At 39.5% G+C, this 18,831-nt stretch overlaps 3 protein-coding genes across 3 annotated transcripts in view; all 3 read right to left on the reverse strand.

The window, feature by feature from the left end:
- The window catches only part of LOC145445220 (cytochrome b5-like), a 392,395-nt gene that overhangs the window by 27,943 nt on the left and 345,621 nt on the right, over positions 1 to 18,831 (reverse strand). The gene's annotated exons all lie outside the window — the stretch shown is intronic.
- On the reverse strand, positions 1,933 to 17,470 carry LOC145445196 (O-phosphoseryl-tRNA(Sec) selenium transferase-like). Its single transcript, XM_080323358.1, has 10 exons — positions 17,337 to 17,470; positions 14,808 to 14,962; positions 9,707 to 9,825; positions 8,903 to 9,045; positions 7,836 to 8,005; positions 7,397 to 7,499; positions 6,186 to 6,407; positions 5,194 to 5,287; positions 4,181 to 4,274; positions 1,933 to 2,453 (listed from the first exon to the last, which is right to left on the reverse strand). The coding sequence occupies exons 1-10, from the start codon at positions 17,448 to 17,450 to the stop codon at positions 2,246 to 2,248; spliced, it is 1,422 nt and encodes a 473-aa protein (XP_080179484.1). The 5' UTR covers positions 17,451 to 17,470; the 3' UTR covers positions 1,933 to 2,245.
- On the reverse strand, positions 17,452 to 18,627 carry LOC145445216 (synaptojanin-2-binding protein-like). Its single transcript, XM_080323389.1, has one exon. It carries the CDS (start codon positions 18,546 to 18,548, stop codon positions 18,078 to 18,080), a length of 471 nt encoding a protein of 156 aa, XP_080179515.1. The 5' UTR covers positions 18,549 to 18,627; the 3' UTR covers positions 17,452 to 18,077.

The following is an 18,831-nucleotide window of genomic DNA, read 5'->3' on the forward strand; positions in this document are numbered from 1 at the left end:
TATTCCCGACAATCCACTTAAAGTTATTGCAAGCTGCCTTTCGAGTAACGGCGAAGAACAGCTCGAGTATGATTTTTAATTCTTAGGTGGGGAAGTCGTCATGTTATATTTGACGAGTACAAAATCGCAAATCTTTGTCCAACGTAAAATAATAGATAGGCCTACCCTCTTCAAGCAGAATGTTCACACTGTGTTTAACTAATAGTTACGGTACCAAACATCAATAACTCCGTTACCATTCGAAACAAATAGGCAGGTGGTGGTGATTATACTATCTTCCTGCGAGATAGTGGTATCTGGTGTGTATTGATAACCTATGAAAAACGACATGGCGGTAATTCAGTAAATCATACGACTACATCTAATATCTGTTTCCGAGGTTCTTAATCTATATTAACCTACCGTTACCATACGTCCTCCTTTAGGAGGATTGGTCCTCCTATTTAAGGTTTTTAAAAATGTCCTCCGAGGACGCCTAAATGTCCTCCTTTTTGGTAATTCGTCCTCCTTTACAGCTTTTAGAGCTAATATGATGGATAGATTCGAGTGAAAATGGGCATAAGTGACGCTAAACAGGAAATTAGTGGTTCGAACGTAGGCCATAAGCGTCGACCTTTTATTTTCTTTTAGTCAACCAACGGAAAATGTGAAAGAAAAACTGTATTTCGGGAGTCGAGCCGGAAAGTTGACCTTCTTTTTAGGCAACCAGCCACAATTTCGTTGTAAATTTACCATTTTCCCGGATTTTACTCCAGCATTGTAAGTCTGAAAATTTTGAAAAACTGTCCTCCTTTCCTGATTCCAAAATATGGTAACCCTACCTGACACGCATTTGCGATGAATAAGCATGATATCTTCAGAGTTACTCTCCATCTGGGGATTTGGAAGTACGCAATCATGGCCCCTGATGAGATCCATCTTGCATTGCGTGGAAATGGAAGTTTATGCCAGACTATCTTCCATGAAAGAGCGAAATGCTCTGCACAGCACAAAGATAAACTTAAAATCACCTCTCCATCCACGGTTTTCTTATATTTTCATCTGAATTTCTGGCTTGTACCAAGTTTTCGTATAGTGTTTTACCACATCATCTCCAAATTTGTAGGTGAGAGTTGTTGAAGACGTCGGATTGAAGAACTCGGATATATGCTTAAGACTCGATAATATGATGTTGGCAACCAATATTTTATGGTTTATCAAAACCCTTGCTCATCATTGCATTTTGCAGTTTCACAACAACGCCATTACGCCGTCCAGTATCAACAGATGCTGTGTCAAATTTTCCTATGCATCATATTCTTCTGATCGGCTTTCTTGACCGCTGAAAATATCTTGAGTTGTTTTACTTTCGCCTTTTCGAACACCCAGTTTGATTAGTGTCAACTCATCAACTCAGAGCTCAAAATACCGTTTTTCTCTCCACTAAAAAAAAAAAGGTCATCTTTTCTCTCAGAGCTAAAATCACCGTTTTTCACTCCGAAATACCCGCCGGAGTTCCACTTCCGTGCTAATTTGCGGCATGTCACTTGCAATTTGCTCTAAATCTTACCTAAGTTTTCAAAAAAGAGGGCAAAAGGGCGTCCTCCGAGGACACTTTCAAAACAGTCAAAAAAGAGGACAAATCCTCTTTAAAGAGGACGTATGGTAAGCCTAATAGTCTGTATCTACAAAAGAAAGCATATCCTTCATAGTGAAAACTGGAAGATTTTTGTTCGCGAGGTTTTTGTTCGACTTTTGTGAATTTTCAAATCAGGACACAAGAGTTCATCATTTGTGACTACAGGACACACAAAATTTCGAATTTTTATTTTCAAGTCATAACCCTAACGCACACTGTACAGTGTACAGTACAGACACGAAAAACAACTCGGGTTGCAGCATGGCAACCTCTAACGCACACTTCAAGTACTATGCTGTCAAGGCATCGAACCATTGTTGGTCACGGGATTTATTTCATAGAAAAAACATCTCAGCACAGTAACTTGTGATTATAGTACAGAGCTTCAAACAGTAGTTGTCTGATTAGACGTTGCCATCAGCGAATTAACAAACAGTCATGCGAGTACACAGCGTCAACACCACCTTCCAATAGTTTTCTTTGGATTGTGGTGGCGTACTATGACCCGTTCACAATTACACATGGACATGACAAATCTGATTCGCCACAGAAATACTATCTCCCTCCTGGAGCCGCCACTTCCCAGCACATACACCTTCCACCGAACACATTCTGTAAACAACAGCCCTACTGCTGCGCGCTCGATTTCATCTTTCGCTTGGCGCAATCGGTCATGGCCTTGTCTAGTCGCTTGACGAACAGATCCACGTCACGGCGGCTCATGCCGATGGCAGCCGCGGCGGTCAGGTAGGAACACGGGTAATCGTCACAGTGCGATCCGTAGCCTTTGAAGGAATGCCCTTCGATCGCTTTGGTGGCCCCTCGGGCCACGACTCTGTAAAAGGCGTCACGTCACGTTAACATACGCTAATTGAGAGATCGATTCAAGTGAACCGCTGCAAAAACAGGCCAGATCCGTTCTCGTTAAAAGGACGTCGGAACTTAAGCCGGAGTAATTTGAGTTGATCCTTGATTGGCGATAATCCGAGAATTATCAACGGAAAACTGAAATAACTTCGCTTCTACAGGTTGAAATCGAGTAAAATCTGTTTTGCATCGTTTTTGAAGATAACTTAACAATTTCATGCGGTTGACAGGAAAATTTGAATTTCTTTTCAAGTTTTCCTAATTTTGATTGGCTCTGCGGCGGCTTATACTTGTTAGAATTTTTTAGGGTAACCGGACAATTTAATCAGTGAATGGCTGGAATCGGGAAAAAAAGTTATTATTGAACAACCCTACTAGACTGTTATGTCAGTTACCAGACGTTCTCAAAGGAGTCAATGATGTTACTCCATAAAAGAAAAAGTAGCTACTGCAAGTTAAAGTATACCAGAGTAAGTATGTTCGAAAGTAGATTTTGTCGAGGGGTCACATACTTTTAGCAGTTATTCGGAGGTGGATCCTTTTGAAATTTTAAGATGGATATTTGTGACCAATACAAAATCACTAATGACTAGGGCGATTTTTTTTACATGTAGCTTTAGGTAAAAAAATAGTCAAAATCGTTTACAAAGTCAAAAATTTTTTGCAACCTGCATTTCGTTTGTATTGCAGATGTTTGCACTGTCGGTGAACTTATCATTTGCCATTTTACAGCTTGTAGCCTACTTTATCGGCCAACCATTGTAGACGACTCATTGTGAGTCATAATTGGTCAAATGAAACAAATAGGTTGACATGGTGTTATGCTCAACGTACAGCAATATCCTAACTGAAGCAAGACTGCATGGGCATTGGTCTTATATCAAGAAGCGCATGAAAAATTATGATGCAGACATTGCAGTTGCAGTATACGCACAACTTCAGTGTCGCCAACAACAACTGCTGCAGCTAAACGCTCTTTTGGCATTCTTAGAAAGCTACTTAGTAAGGACAGACACTTCATATTCTTTCAAGGAAAGTATTTTTCGTTGTACTACAACAAATTTAAATTTTTTCTACCATAATGCGTGATCCTACTGGAATTTTTCCATAAGTCCAGATTTCGTTAAAATATAGTTTTTCATGTAAAAATTTGTCAAGACAGACAGTTCCAACCAGAAATGAAGATAAGTAGTGCAATTCTAACATTATGGGTGAAACACCAAATTTACATACATGAGGGCAAAACTTTGTCAAAATTAAGTTGTTCAGGCTAAAGAAATGTCAAAATTTTCATTTTTCAGATCACAATAGTCAGTTTTAGGTAAAAAAAATCGCCCTACTAATGACACATCAAATAGGCGTCATATTATAAAATATATTGAGATACAGTGATGTTTCACGTGGTTCTTATCATAATTACACCCTAGACAAAAAGTGATGAAAACCTTTGAAGTAGAAACCAATTGGTGAGTAGTGCAAGTACACAAAATTATCTGACTACTTTGAAAAAGAAGAAGCACTTCACTACAGACAATGTCTTTCAGTCTCTGAGGCAGTTTGTGAAAGGCGCAATTCCAGGCCCGGATTTTTAATTTTTTAATACTAGTCTACGTTCGAGAATACTGGACCACAATCCGACATATCGATTACGCCTGCTGAAACACACCACTTCGTTTTCATCGCTTGTCTACTCACCGAGTTCCGCTAACGCATCGTGTGAAAAGCATCGATCCCAGTTCCGTTGCGTCTTTATCTCCATCTCCAACCAGACATTGAGACACCGTCATTGCTGCAAAACAGAGGAGAAAGATGTTGAATACACTACAGCAGTGCTCGAAGCATTTTCAGAGGGCACGTGAAACCTCTAAATTAGTAAAATGATTGATAACCTAAATTGTATTTCATTTAATTTAGGGAAAGCATGAGTCAGTTTCGCTTCATTGGAATGGTCATCTTTATCTGAGATGGAACATCCTTGTACAAACAAACTTAACCACTAGTCCAAAATAGCTTCAGGATGAGATGCTAGATAGGAACGACTAGGCTGGACGTGATATGTTCATCAAAAACTCAGTTTCTCAATTTTGGAGCCATATATGTTGCGATCACACCAAAAGGTGTCGCCGGAAGCGTTACGCATTAACATTACTTTTGCCATCACCTACCTTTATGGCAATTGATTGTCGGCACTCGTTCATATCAAATCGAAGACGCGGATTTTCAAGACAATAAATAACGATGCAAAAAACTTCGCAAAAATAAAAGCCTACCAATTTCTACATATAGTATGATCTTATTTTCAAGAAAAGCATTTTGTGACTGCTTATTACAAGCCTACAGTTAATATTTGCACAAGACAGATGACGGTCACATGATAATGGAGCTACTTTAGTAGGAAAACTGGGTTGAGGACCACTGCACCACAGTCATGTACGATACCGTACCCAGATAAATGTAGGAAGTTCTGAGAAGTTGTAGCTCTAATTCAAAGATTACGCCGAATAGGACGTAATTTGATGCAAGTCGTTTCAAAGAGAACCAGCTCTTGTACCGGTACCATTCTCAGTAATGGCATTCTCGGTAATGGTTTTCTCGGTATTGACCGGACACCAAGCTACACGACCACTACGAAACTAGTTCTACCTGCTTCAAACTATGCAACTACTGCACGAAATCGTACCAGACAGTCGCTTCAACAACACACTCACCGATCGAAATGGTGTTATGCCGTGTATCCAAAACCTTTTCCCCGTGTTTCGCGGCTATCTTTGTCATTTCGCCTTTGAGGTACTCAAAATTTTCCTGTAATTATACTATGTGTGTCATAATTTGCAAGGTAAACAGTGTCGGTACAGAGTCAATCTCTATGCAGAATAATTCACAAACACGCTGTAAGAAGATGTCTGTCGAGTGACTCCAGTGCTTGTGTTTCCTTCTCCAAACAAAGTCAGTAGCCAGTAGCAAAACCTTCCAATAGGGTCGATTTCTAATTATTATTTCGCTAGCTCTACTCTCAATGCACACGAAAAGTCTTCGAGTTAATAAATTCTTTACAGCAATGAATACTCAAGTTCAGAACCGCCAACCATATTTTCAATGCAGTTTTTGTGGCGTTTTTATCAACTGGAACCTGTACATAGCTGCCACTTTCGACCGACTCTGCAGACAAGTCACACGTCACATCAGTTTCAAATAAACAGAATATTAATACACACAGAATATTAATATCAGTGGAGACGTGTCCTTCTCCAGAGCCTTCCAGAAAACTGGAGATACAAAAAATATGCACCTTACGGCAATGAGGAATTAGGAATAGAACGTGTTTTATTTTTATGCAATAACCAATGTTCCCTCTAATTTTTGACGAGTCTGCACACACTCACCAACTCACTGCGCAGACTCTTGGACAACAGTGCGTAACGACTAAAAAAAAGGTTATCACATCGGATTTTCTGTGCGCAACTTGGATTTTCTGCGCACAAAGACCGTGTCAGCACTGCGCATTTGCGCAGCTTAGAGGGAACATTAGCAATAACTGAATTCACCTGATTGTGACTGCTCGCTGTCTTCAACAACATTAGGCCTACACAGTTACTAAACTGGTATTAAAAAGGATAGTATATATGTATGAATCCACATTACAAGAATGATGCATTCACAGCAAATATATCAAATTCCAGCAAACATGTAGGCCGCTCACTTTTCTTTCTCTCAGCAGTTTCTCGTAACCAGTTCTTCCCATTTCGAGCAGGGTTATCAAAGCGTCCATGGAGGGAGCAGCGGACGCACGGCCGGCGTACGTTTGTGCGATTTTGGAAATCAAGGCTTTTTGCGGACTGGCAATCACAGCTCCGCCGACAGGAACCATGAGGTTTTTGTCGCAACTCTGCACGAAAACGTCCACCCTCCCCACTCTGTTCGCCTGTTAAACAAACCGATTATTGGATATCGGAGTTTTGAGCCTACTAACTCCAATCTGAAAGCAGACATTTTCACTAAGAAGCAAACTGCTGCTGTCCCAGTACATCATTCCCACACAACTGGAGACCTTCTCACACGGAATAGTTGTAGGACATGACGTCTTGCAAGGCCGGTATATCAGCTCACGCTCTACTGATCATTAGTCGTCTTGGCTATTGGCCACTGTTAGGTTATCGTAACAAAAAGAAGTCGATTCAAGTACACGACATTCCCAGGTCTTTGGAGTCGGAGCCAGAACAAGGAACAGTACCTTGTCGACAAAGCTGAAGCTCTGAAATATTTCATAATTAGCTATGATACTACTATTGCGGCCGTTCACACTTCCATTTGTGTGCCTTGGAGTCGACTTTTATCAAAATACACCAACCAAAACTATGTCAACGAAAGGAGTTCGTGCACCCCCTAAAAATAGTACATTGAGCGCTCTCTCATTTGAAATTTCATGCCGGTGACATCATATTTTGTGATACGATTGTTGATATATGATGTTCTTTCCAATTCTCGACTAGTTGCTGACGATTACCCGACGAGTGTCAGCCGAAAATATTCGGGTTCATTTAAATTTGAATATACTATTCAATTGTATATTGAAGTTCTGTACCTCCAAGAAGCTCTTCGAATACTACTATTGGCTGAATTCCCATAACTTAACAGCAACGTCACAAAATCAAGAAAATTAAGAATGTTTTTTTGTTGGTTGATCTTTGTGATGTGATTATTTTGAAAAGCTAGATATTTCAAATTCAGCAGCGTTCATCCTTAAACTTCAGTTTTTGGCGTAATGGAGTCGGAGCAGCGGTATCAATGAGCTCTATAGCTGGAGCTGGAGCAATTTAGCATAAATGTCTGCTCCAAAGCCCTGCACAGCGCAACACAAATGCTTCAAGAGCTACTGCTAAGCTATATATGTAACGCAGCGTCTGAACGTACCTGCTCGATCAAGTGTGTAGATTTCGAAGCTTGCAGACCGTACGCGTTGTTGATCACGTGTGGAACATCAAACTTTTTGCACATAATCGCCAACTCTTCCACTCTGAAAAGGATACGATTGATTAAAAGCTCATCCCGCAACGTGTTTGACTGTTTGTATTGCTGATTTCAGAAGGATACAGAACAGTCTCGGCCGGTATTTCATAACTTTGCCTTACTTACTGGTAATTAAACAGAACACCCCAAATGTAATATGACGTCATAGATTGATAGACTATTGATGACATTCCACATAAGAAAAAAAAAAAACAGCAAAAATATCCGAGCTTGCACTTTCTGCTATATACCACGCAATGTACGATTGATATAATTCTGGAATCATTATTCCACAGTAATCCGGCAACTTTTAAGATACTTTCAAATCATGGCAATATACAACCTGTCCGGCACTCTCGGTGCAAAACATGACGTAGTCGTAAAGACACATAGGATTTTGTCCGCTCCGCGCTGTACAATAGCTTGTTCGACGGATTCAACATCGGTCCTCAATTCATCTCCTTCAAGCAAATTTTCTATCACGATGGGTTTGAATCCCGCAGATAACATCGCCTGTGGTACAAAAATTTAATCTACCGGTCGAGGACATCAAAATAGTCTTGGATGCTACGTAAGTAAAGCAATAAAAAAAATACCCCTGAAGAAAATTTTGACTTCTCACAGTCATTACCAAAACTATTCTAACATCATATCATAGTTCGAAGAAGTAGTTTGGAAATTAATTGTTAATTTAGTAAATTTCAACTGTTGACTCGTCTATAAAATAAACCATCCGTAGTGTAATATTAAAGTTTAAAATCTAGCTGATAATTTATTGCTAATAAGCAGAGGTGGTCAGTAACAGGAAGGTTGTCATGCCTATCATTTAAATGGTTAAGTTTTGAGACTACTTCCAAGTCAACGTGTCAGTTTTTTCTTGTGAAACTAGTATCTTCTAACAATTTTAATTTTGAATAGTAGGAAGTACTATTTGAATGTGTTTGTGTCACTTTTATTTAGTCAAATTGTGAGAGAAATACCCACATCTCGTTAACTAAATATACGTTATAAAATTGCACCTATTTCTAGTTTAATTAAGTTCTTCTTCACCAAACCCACATTTTAGAACCACTTAACATGAGTGCTTTCTTGAGCATTCTCTTTCTACGTCTACATTAAGTAGTTCTGGTATGAAATTAATTATAAGTTTACTACTTCAGTAGTTATACTGACTACTTTGACCACATTGCATCTGTGTAAATTACATTCTATAATTCGAATTTGGTTGTCGCAATTACTGACGTTCGCTGCTGATGAGAGTCAGTCGAAAAGCTTCGAGTGGAATAAGGTTGGTGATAAGAATATATTGTTTGATCTGTAAATGCATCCCTAAAGAGCCGCAGATCTCACAAATATAGTACGTCTTACAAAGCAAATAAACTGCACTTTCGAATATGAAATGAGTTTTACCTTGAAACACGATTTCTGATCGATACGCGGCCAGACGATGTATTCCGCAGTTGGTCGCAAATGTCTTAACGTGAGAAAACACAAAGTGAGAGCCATGCCGGTTGCCATTGGTACAATAATGCAAGAGGACGCCGATCTTATGCCTGAACACAAGGAAGGTATTTTGACGGTATTAGCACAATCATAATTATTGACAGCATAGCTGCATAGCCTATATGTCTGTGGCGAGATTACAAAAAAAATAGCAGTGTCTACGCTTTGTATACATTCAAACACAGATGTATCCAAAAGACTAGGAAATACTAGGGTCTAGGACAGTGGTTCTTAAAAAGTGTTCCTGGAAACCACAGGGGTTCCCTGGAGATCAAGACATTCACTCCACTCATATATATGATTTGTGATGACATGCCTAGAAAATCCACCGGTCTGCGAAATATGTTTTGAAATTCTACCGGTCCACGAGTTGAAGGTTAAGAACCACTAATCTATAGCACCGGTAACATATTAGATGTTGCTAGATGTGTATTGCGTTAGATTTTTGTTTTTATGACGCAGCAAAAAATTGGGGATCCTAAAGGCTTGCAGGCAGAGTAGCGAAGTGTTCCCAAGGTTAGTAAAGGTTAGGGAGCTTGACGGGTTTCTTCCTCGTACTTGACGTGACAAGGAGCGTAATTCCCGGAAGCTAACATGCTCCAATAAATTTCTTTTGTGCAAACAAACTACAGCATCCCTACACCAAAATCATTGGTAGATGGCAAGATCATAGTCGTTGATAGGGTAAAAACAATCGGCTGTATTACGTACCTGACATTTGGATAAAATCCAACAAAAGACTGGAGCAGAGTTGATTCAATAGACTTGAACCGGCTGCTTTTGGTTGAATGGCTGTCACATCGCCCGATCGTCCTATTCCATGGGAGAATCTAGTTGCGTCAGTACAAAAGTTTAAATGAAACTAAGCAATCATTTCCTGATAGCACATGATAAGCAATTCAAATCACTTTGCCGAAGTGAAGCATGGCTGATTGTGAATGGTGATAGAAAGTCATTCAAAGACCACTTTGTGGTCAGCAGTAATTATTAGAACTGGGCAGAAAGCAACATTAGTCAAGTTATTAGCGGAAGTAGAGTATCCCAGAGTAGAGTATCTTTTTCATTGTATCTCAATTTTTGAGGTGTGTTGTACTGATACAAATTTCTAATAAACCGAACGAATCCGAAAGCAAGGCAAAATACTGTCACTGAACGTTATCAAAAACAATGCACTACGATAATTCCAAGCTGCATTTACGGAAAAGGAATGTTTACGGGTAAACTTTTTTCGGAAGTACTTAAATAGCTGGTTCGTGGTACAGAACTTGAATATAGCTTTCAATACAATATCCATTGTACAATAATATTTATTAACTCAAAGACTTTTCGGGTGCGTCTTTTCAAGAGTTAACGACACACTAAAGGAATTTAAACAGATTTAAAAGCAAAACCAAAAAGGCAAAGTATGACGCAACAATCAAAATCACAAACCATGAAATTCGCATTGTACCAATGGCAACAATAACAAACTATGAAGTACACGGACATCAGACATGGGGTGATTACTTTATGAATGTAATCGATTGCGATTACGATTTATTCTGAATGACGCGATTACGATAACGATTACAGCAAAATCAGGAAGTAGTCGATTACGATTACGATTACATTGGAAAAGTAATCACGATTACTCACGATTACATTTATTTTGCATCTTAGAAGTTATATCGGAAGACAATATGTGAATTGCGCTGAAAAGGCCTAATGAGATAGCAAACTTCCTTTAAAAAAGATGCGTCATTGGCTTGTTACGTCATAGTGTACCGATTGCCCATTTTTATAGAGGTCGATTTATCGCACCGAACGATTTGCATTCTTGCCAGGTCCATAACCGCCGGTTCCCAAATTTCCAACAGGGTAGAGAGGGAGATCGAAGGGGACTCAAAAAGTATTTCGTAAACCAACGTAAATTATACAGTCTTTTCGAGAGATTTAAATAACTTGAAAATTCTCTCTGGATAGCTTGATTTTGAAAGGCCCTGTGGATATAAAGCTGTATCAGCTGTACCAGCTGTATCAGCTGTATCAGCTGTATCACTCTGTGGATATAAAGCTGTATCAGCTGTATCACCCTGTGGATATAAAGCTGTATCACACTGTGGATATAAAGCTGTATCAGCTGTATCACCCTGTGGATATAAAGCTGTATCAGCTATCAGCTGTAACACGGCTCTATCAGCTGTATCACTCTACCTGTATGGAATCTGTGTCTTGTGTTCAAACAATTCTTGATTTTTTTATTATTATTTTTTTAATTACTTTTAACTTAGAGAATCATCGCTGCTTCCATATTATAGACCAGGGGTTCTCAACCTGGGGGCGCGCCCCCCTTGGGGGGTGTGAAACATCTGAACGGGGGCGCGAAGAAGCGGTCACCTGAAAAATGGAGCGCGATTTGCCTCCAATGCAGGCGTGTTTCTCTCTATATAGACCCAATTTCATATTTTTTATTCTCTCATCAACATTCATAACCGACCATACCACCAAACAATCTGTTGGGGTTGCTAGCATCCCAGTTGGATTTTGTGATATGACGATAAGGGGGGCGCGAATGACGATAAGGGGGGCGCGAAATTTTTCACTATCAAAAAGGGGGGCGCGTCAAAAAAAAGGTTGTGAACCACTGTTATAGACAAACCGTACCGAGATTCACCCAGGTATCACTCTGCAATTAGTATCAGGTCCGTACTATGTCTGGGATGCGCGAAATAGTCTAGTTGGCTGTCACACATTTAGTGAGTCAGCTCTACTCGCCTACACGCGCGAAGAAAAAGAAATTTCTATATTTCATGATTGAGTCGGTCAATATATGATCGGGAATTGCATATAGATTGCTATCAATTTTTTAACGTCTCTCTGCTCACGTAATCTAATTTAGGCTACCGGCTGCTGGTAGAGCTGAGTGAGGTGTGCTTGAAAAGGTAGGAGCCCTCGAATAATAATTAATTAAACATCTCCGGGTGTGTATACCCGTTGGCAGGAACGAAACAGCACTTCGTCAGGCTCCCCAAAAACCTGGAATCTTGGGCTCTTATACGGTGATAAAACGTCCCCCATCACGTTGTTCGCTTTATTGCCACGAAATTATTGTTGCAATGTTTAGTAAGCCAGCGTGAAGCGCAAAAATTTTCAATAATTCATGATAAAATCGGCCTATAAGATCGAGATACAGCTGTGATACAGCTGATACAGCTTTATATCCACAGGGTGATACAGCTTTATATCCACAGAGTGATACAGCTGATACAGCTTTATATCCACATGGTGATACAGCTGATGCAGCTTTATATCCACAGGGTGATACAGCTGATACAGCTGATACAGCTTCATATCCACAGGGTGATACAGCTGATACAGCTGATACAGCTGGTACAGCTGATACAGCTTTATATCCACAGGGCCATTTTGAAATGCATACGTCTCCCCCTAAAAAAAGCAATACATACATAATTTATACTAGGGTTGCATTTAAAACAAATGGTTGTTTAAAACTCTTTGTTTAAAACATGTTTTAAGCGGTGTTTTAAAAACAAAGGCTTTAAAAAAAACTAAATTGTGTTTTTAAAGTTATTACATTATGCCATAATTGAGTAAACACTTTCCAAAAAGCATTTTGTATGAGCCTACGGACAATTACCACACGATTTGGCCGACGTACATCGATATGGGATGGTTGGAACCCTCAAAATAGTCTGTTCAACAGTTATAGTCCAGATATTTCGTCAAATGAGCTATATTTAGCTTATATTTTCAATAGTTAATATCAATCCACTAGGACGTCACAATTTTATATTCGTGACGTCGTGGTTAAAAAAAACATTTTTTAAACAAGGGCCTTGTTTTAAACATATGTTTTAAATTCATTTTTGTTTTAAATGCAACCCTAATTTATAGTAATAGGCATTTAGGTGCCAGTCAATACTGTGCCACGACACACCAAAAGATATACGCAGTTTCGACCAACATGCGACTTCACGAAGTGTGCTACTAAAGAAAGACCTTGGTCGAAACTTAGGATATGTGTCCATTGTCAATAGCCACGCTGGGTGGACGTGACTAATAGTACGGTCCTTCCAATCTGAGCTCATAATGCAAATGCCACCCGGGAACCCACAGAGTTTTAAGACATGACAATTCGTGTGTGCGTATCACCAAAGTTCTTGCGCCACTTCAATATCTTTTGATTATATAACAGACCAGAGGTCACGAATTAACAACATAAACTAAAGTAATTATAACAAGATATCGGACGTTATAATTATGAATTACGTGCTCCCAGCTCGACAGGTAAATCTGACCATCGGGGCTGAGAGAGGATTAAAAATTAATAGTAATATAATGCAATTACTAATAATATTGACGAAATTTAGTCTTCAACTTGAAAATACCACCCTATGGGGCCAAAGACCAAAGTTTGGAATCTCGGACGAATTGCTGTCTAGGTCCAGATTCTAGCCACAACCCACGCTAACATGGTATAAAAGCCCATGGTCATGGCGGCAGGTCCCAATGTTGAGTAAAGAATGGTGAAATAACGATTGAAGCCCGTTTCAAGTAGAGTCATATGAGAATAAGATGCCGCCGGGGCCCGATGAAGCGAGCATAAAATTATGCCTTCAACTTCATGCAAATAATGTACTGCAAGCTGCCGTTACGAGAAACGGCAAAGACGGCTCGGTTATGATATATATCATTTGCTGTTGATTTTCACTGCTTCCTTGTGGAAACCGTTATGTTTTATTTGGCAAGTACAAAATTTCAAATCTTTGTCCGGCGTACGTACGTATAGTACATAGGCCTACTGCTCGCCAACAAGCAACGGTCAAGCTGCGTTTAACTAAGCATAGCCAAACATCAATACACAAGTTACTATTTTAAACTAGGCAGAATGGAAATTAATTATCCTGCTGCGAGGGAGTGGCGTGTGGAACGTGTAGATAACCTGATCTACAGCACGGCGGGTGCTCTTACAATCACACTAATGTAGGCTACGTACATCGGATATCTATTTACTGTGGATACTTCTTACGCAATGACGAGCAAAGCTAATAGGCTACTTCTGACGTAATAAGGAGCATTAGCATTTGGAAATCAAACGTGTGTGCTATCACGAACCTGGTATAATATCTCTTCCTTGTTTGATGTTCACGAATGTTCAGTTATGTCATAGTCCTTGTAAAAATAAAAAGTAATCGTTCTTTCACTAAGAAATCGATTAGATATGCAAAGTAGTCGATTACGATTACTTTGGAATTTTTTCGAATGTAATCGATTGCGATTACGATTACTTGAAAATGCTGTAATCGTCGTAATCGATTACGATTACTAATCGCGATTACCCCATGTCTGACGGACATACGGTACTATAGTGCACAAATTTCTCATTAGTGCATGTGTTCGTGCGAGTAACTGTTTACTTACTAATTGCGTTGCTACTATAGTACCGTATGTCCGTATACTTCATAGTTTGTTATTGTTGCCATTGGTACAATGCGAATTTCATGGTTTGTTATTTTGATTGTTGCGTCATACTTTGCCTTTTTGGTTTTGCTTTTAAATCTGTTTAAATCCCTTCAGTGTGCCGTTAACTCTTGAAAAGAGGCACCCGAAAAGTCTTCGAGTTAATAAATATTATTATACAATGGATATTGTATTGAAAGTACACTTTCCGAGAATATTGATCAAAATCAAGTCTCTGGGAATAGCATATCGCAACGCTGCTGTGGGCTAAACAAAAAGTAGCCTTTGGAAAATCTTTTCAGAGTGAAAATCAACACAGCAACTGGTACGATTCAGTACGGTGTCACAATACCTGTAGTGTCTACGAGCCACAGTCTCGGAAAAAATCCTCCCTTCACGCTCCCCAACTCCGCAGTTCCCCATGAAATTGTTGCTGTCCATTAGCGAGAGTTGAGACAAAAAGTATTCCACCGTCTGACTGCTCCAACCATCTTTGGGAATCTTTCTCTAAAATTCACAGACGCGGTCAGTAACAAAGTACTTCTGCCGAGTACTCAAATAGGTTTTGACTACTCAATCAAGTGAGTGGTTACCATATTTTGAGATTGGGAAAGGAGGAAGCTTTTCACAGGCTCCAAAAGTTATTGAAGCAGAATAGAAAACCATACTTATACAGCCAATTTCATTGGGTGTCTTTTAACTTTTAGGCCAAGATTTTGTGGTCTTTGGGGGCATTTTAGGACAAATTGACATCTCTTCAATCAAGTGGTTGTTTTAAACTACTTCCACTTGAACAGTTTTAGGCAGATCTAGTTAGCCTTTACAATTTGCAAAAGTAAAAAGTAATTTTGGGATTATTATTTTCCGAAGATTCTACCAGGGTTGTAACTAAGTCACAAGTCAATCTCACATTTGACTCGAGCCAAGCCGACTCATTTTTAATTCAACACCGAGTCAAGTCAGCGAGCCGAGGGTCGAGTCCGAGTCATGATATTACGACCCGAGTCCGAGTCATTGCGTTGACTGCTCAGTTTCGAGTTGAAGTCTTGTTAAAACCACTTTTCATAACTCTGTTTGGTGATATCGCATGGTTCGCATTTAAAATATACCAATTTTTTTCACTTTCAACGGTTTCTGGTCACATTTTCAAGTACCAGTGCGAATAGGTGAAATACCAACGGTGCGGTTACTTTACTATTGTTCAAAATTACAATGAAATGTCAGTCTTGGCCGCCTGAGACTCGAGTCAAGCGCAATGACTCAAGTCCAAGTCGAGTCAATACACAGATTGACTCGAGACATTTCTGTAATTTGAGAAAATGACTCGACTCATCAGAAAATTGCGACTCTGGTCATGTTTTTACAACGCTGGATTCTAAATATATGTGGTGTCATTAGTCATTCTGTATTAGTTGCGATGATGCATCTTGCAATTATGAAAGTAATCATACGGTAAAAGGTTAACTGCTCAGAGAATGCTGCCCCTCGACCAAACATACTTTATGTCACTGCTTGAGTAGTTTTCAGACCTTATATTTTCTACGTCCACTCGAAGTAGTTTTGACATGCCTTGGAAATTTACAGCATTACTTCTACTGGAGTAGCAACAATGATTACTTTGACCTCTGGAAATACATCCGCATGACACCATGTCGAGTTGATATTACAATACCCTTTGCTGAAAATTGAACACTTATTTCATTTGATGAGCGCACAATGTCATCTCACTTTTTGCTTGGCTGCATACTCATATGTCTTGGCTGACTTTACATAAGTTGGCTGGTAGTTTTAGTATCGTTTTCACTTCTTCTCGTTTGTTGCACTCATCATGATGATAATTTATACCTTGACCGCATTGAATGGTTTCTATTGTTAGCTTTCAAGGGTGATGGCAGCTAATGAAATTGATGGCTCAGCCTGTTCTACATCCTATAAAATTGGCTTTTACGGACAGCCTGCTAACAAAACAAGATGCTAATATCCCAGGTCAGTGGTTCTCAACCTGGGGGGCTCGCCCCCCTTGGGGGGGAGGCGTGAAAGCACCTAAATTTTGGCGCGAAGAAGCGGTCAACTGAAAAAAATTTCCTCCAATTCATGCGTATTTCTCTATATTTGAACAGCTTCTTAGAGGTACAGAACTTCAATATACAATTGATTAGTATATTCATATTGAAATAAACCCGAATATTTTCGGCTGACACTCGTCAGGGGTAATCGTCAGCAACTAGTACTACTACTACTCTATATATATACCGAATTTTATATTTTTCAATTCTCTCATCAAGTCAACCTTCCATGCTATCAAACAATCTGTTGGGGCTGCTAGCATCCCGGTTGGATTTTGCGATATGACGATAAGGGGGCACGAAATTTTCACTATCATAAAGGGGGCGTGTCTAAAAAAGGTTGAGAACCACTGTCCTAGGTGCTCCTATGGTGGATTTTTTGGGGGACGACATCGTATAGACCAGTGGTTCCCACACCTTTTTTGATTCATCGCCCCCCTCATCAAGCTTGACGCAAATTTTACACATATTAACTCTGATTGCTGGTGAATTGACTAAAAATATCAAAATACCCATCCCCACATATAATCGAAGGGAGTTTACCTTTTTTTCAGTCTACTTTCTAGGCAGATCGAGAACCCTTTTTTCCCATGCATTACGTGCCGACTAGTTAAATATAGCCGTTCTACCATTTTTGCCCCCAATCGACCCTTATTTATTTCTGCCACCGTTTCCCAACATAACCCTCTGGGGGCGATATCACCCATGTTGGGAACCACTGGTATAGACGAATGACGGCCCGCCATAGTATGAAATTTAGCGGGGCATTGTTGTGTTTCTCACTCCTCATCCAAGTCAATATCCTACGCACTAACCTTTTCCAACAAAACTTTGAACAGATTAGACTGCGTTATCAGAGACTGCTTTCCTTGGTTTACGTAAGAATTTGGTATTATACTACTGCATAGACTCAAGGCCCCGTCGTCCATCTCTGCAAAAAGTGTGCCACACAGAAAATTTCAGTTCAATTTCTCATTCGTCAAAGCAAACATATTGATAGAATCAATCAATAATTTCTAGTGAGATGGCAGTAAATTTCGGTATGTGATATGGTTCAATGAAATTAATTTTCAAAATATTAGCATCAAGTATAATTGTAGGTCACAAGCGCTTGTGACCAGATACGTCCGTAAAATTTTGCATTAGTGATCTCAAGTCGTCAAACATGCCATGAATAGGTCAACGAGAGGGAGGCTTCAAAAATCACAAAATGGTTTTCTATGTAACAAGTGGTCCGATTGTAACACAAGTTCAATACTTTCACTTCAGTAAGAATCATTCAAAATGTTTACATATTCAAAGCCAGAAGGTTATACTATAATCAGACAGCATAAATATTAGCATGGAGATGGGCTTAATACAATGCAAAATTCCACAAACAAAGCATAAAATATTCAACAATTAAACTAGATTACTGCACTATGCAGTTTCGATCGTGGATGCCAGCATACATTGCCGAAAATACTCAGTGTGCACAAGTTATAACAGAATCTAACGTTGTTTTAGAAGTATTAGAATGTGATTACGATGACTAAATCTTCAACGTGAAGTCACAGTCAAAATTTTTTCAAGCCAAGTTTAGATGAAAAGTTTTTGACCCCTTCTCCAATATCTTTTCGGAAATAAAATACAATAATGCTAAGGCCAACCACAGCACCGACGGCGAGACTTATTTTAGTGTAATCGAGTTTGCTTGCTTCTCCCAAGGTTTCTTGTCTGTCCTTGGCCAGTAATTTATCTTCGGCTCCAGACCACAGCTTTAGCGTTACTTCATCTCCAGCATTGAGAAAAAGGTGCACGGCCTCGTTGTGGTTAATATCTTCCATACTTTGACCGTTGAGTTCCAGAATTTTATCGCCTTCTTGCAGGGTTCCGTCTTGGGCTGCCGCGCCCGTCTCTCGTATTTTAGTTACAAAGATGCCGGTGTCTTGTGGAACGTGAGGTTGATCTTTGCCGCCTCTGATATTGAAACCAAGGCCGTTAGCGCCTCGATTCAAGGTTAATGTTTTTACATCTGCCTCTTGCATTTTGGTCCCTACTTCAAAACAATGCTATAAATTCTATCGCTAATCTGGAAAAATCAAAAACACGGATTACATCGAGATGAGATAGAGGATTGATACACATTGGAATCGAGAAAACACATATCAGCAATAGCTATTTTCTGCTGGAGAAAATAATATTAAAATAAAACATGGCACATCTGTTAGGAGGTTGCCATCACGTTTTCTTAAAATTATTTTACAAGTATCCGATTGGGGATATTATATTTAAGAATGGCCTAGCTAGGCCAATACCTCAGTTATCCAC

The sequence above is a fragment of the Botryllus schlosseri genome, chromosome 8 (genome assembly GCF_051294905.1).
Source record: "Botryllus schlosseri isolate E-star chromosome 8, Bs_hap1, whole genome shotgun sequence".
NCBI classification, from domain to species: domain Eukaryota; kingdom Metazoa; phylum Chordata; class Ascidiacea; order Stolidobranchia; family Styelidae; genus Botryllus; species Botryllus schlosseri.

Coding starts and splice junctions, on each gene's coding strand:
- LOC145445196 (XM_080323358.1), bottom strand. CDS start 17,450: ATGGACGACGGGGCCTTGAGTCTATGCAGTAGTATAATACCAAATTCT. Junction 9,826..14,807: donor GTGGCTCGTAGACACTACAG/GTATTGTGACAC, acceptor TGACGCAACTAG/ATTCTCCCATGGAATAGGAC. Junction 7,500..7,835: donor GCACCGAGAGTGCCGGACAG/GTTGTATATTGC, acceptor TATCCTTTTCAG/AGTGGAAGAGTTGGCGATTA.
- LOC145445216 (XM_080323389.1), bottom strand. CDS start 18,548: ATGCAAGAGGCAGATGTAAAAACATTAACCTTGAATCGAGGCGCTAAC.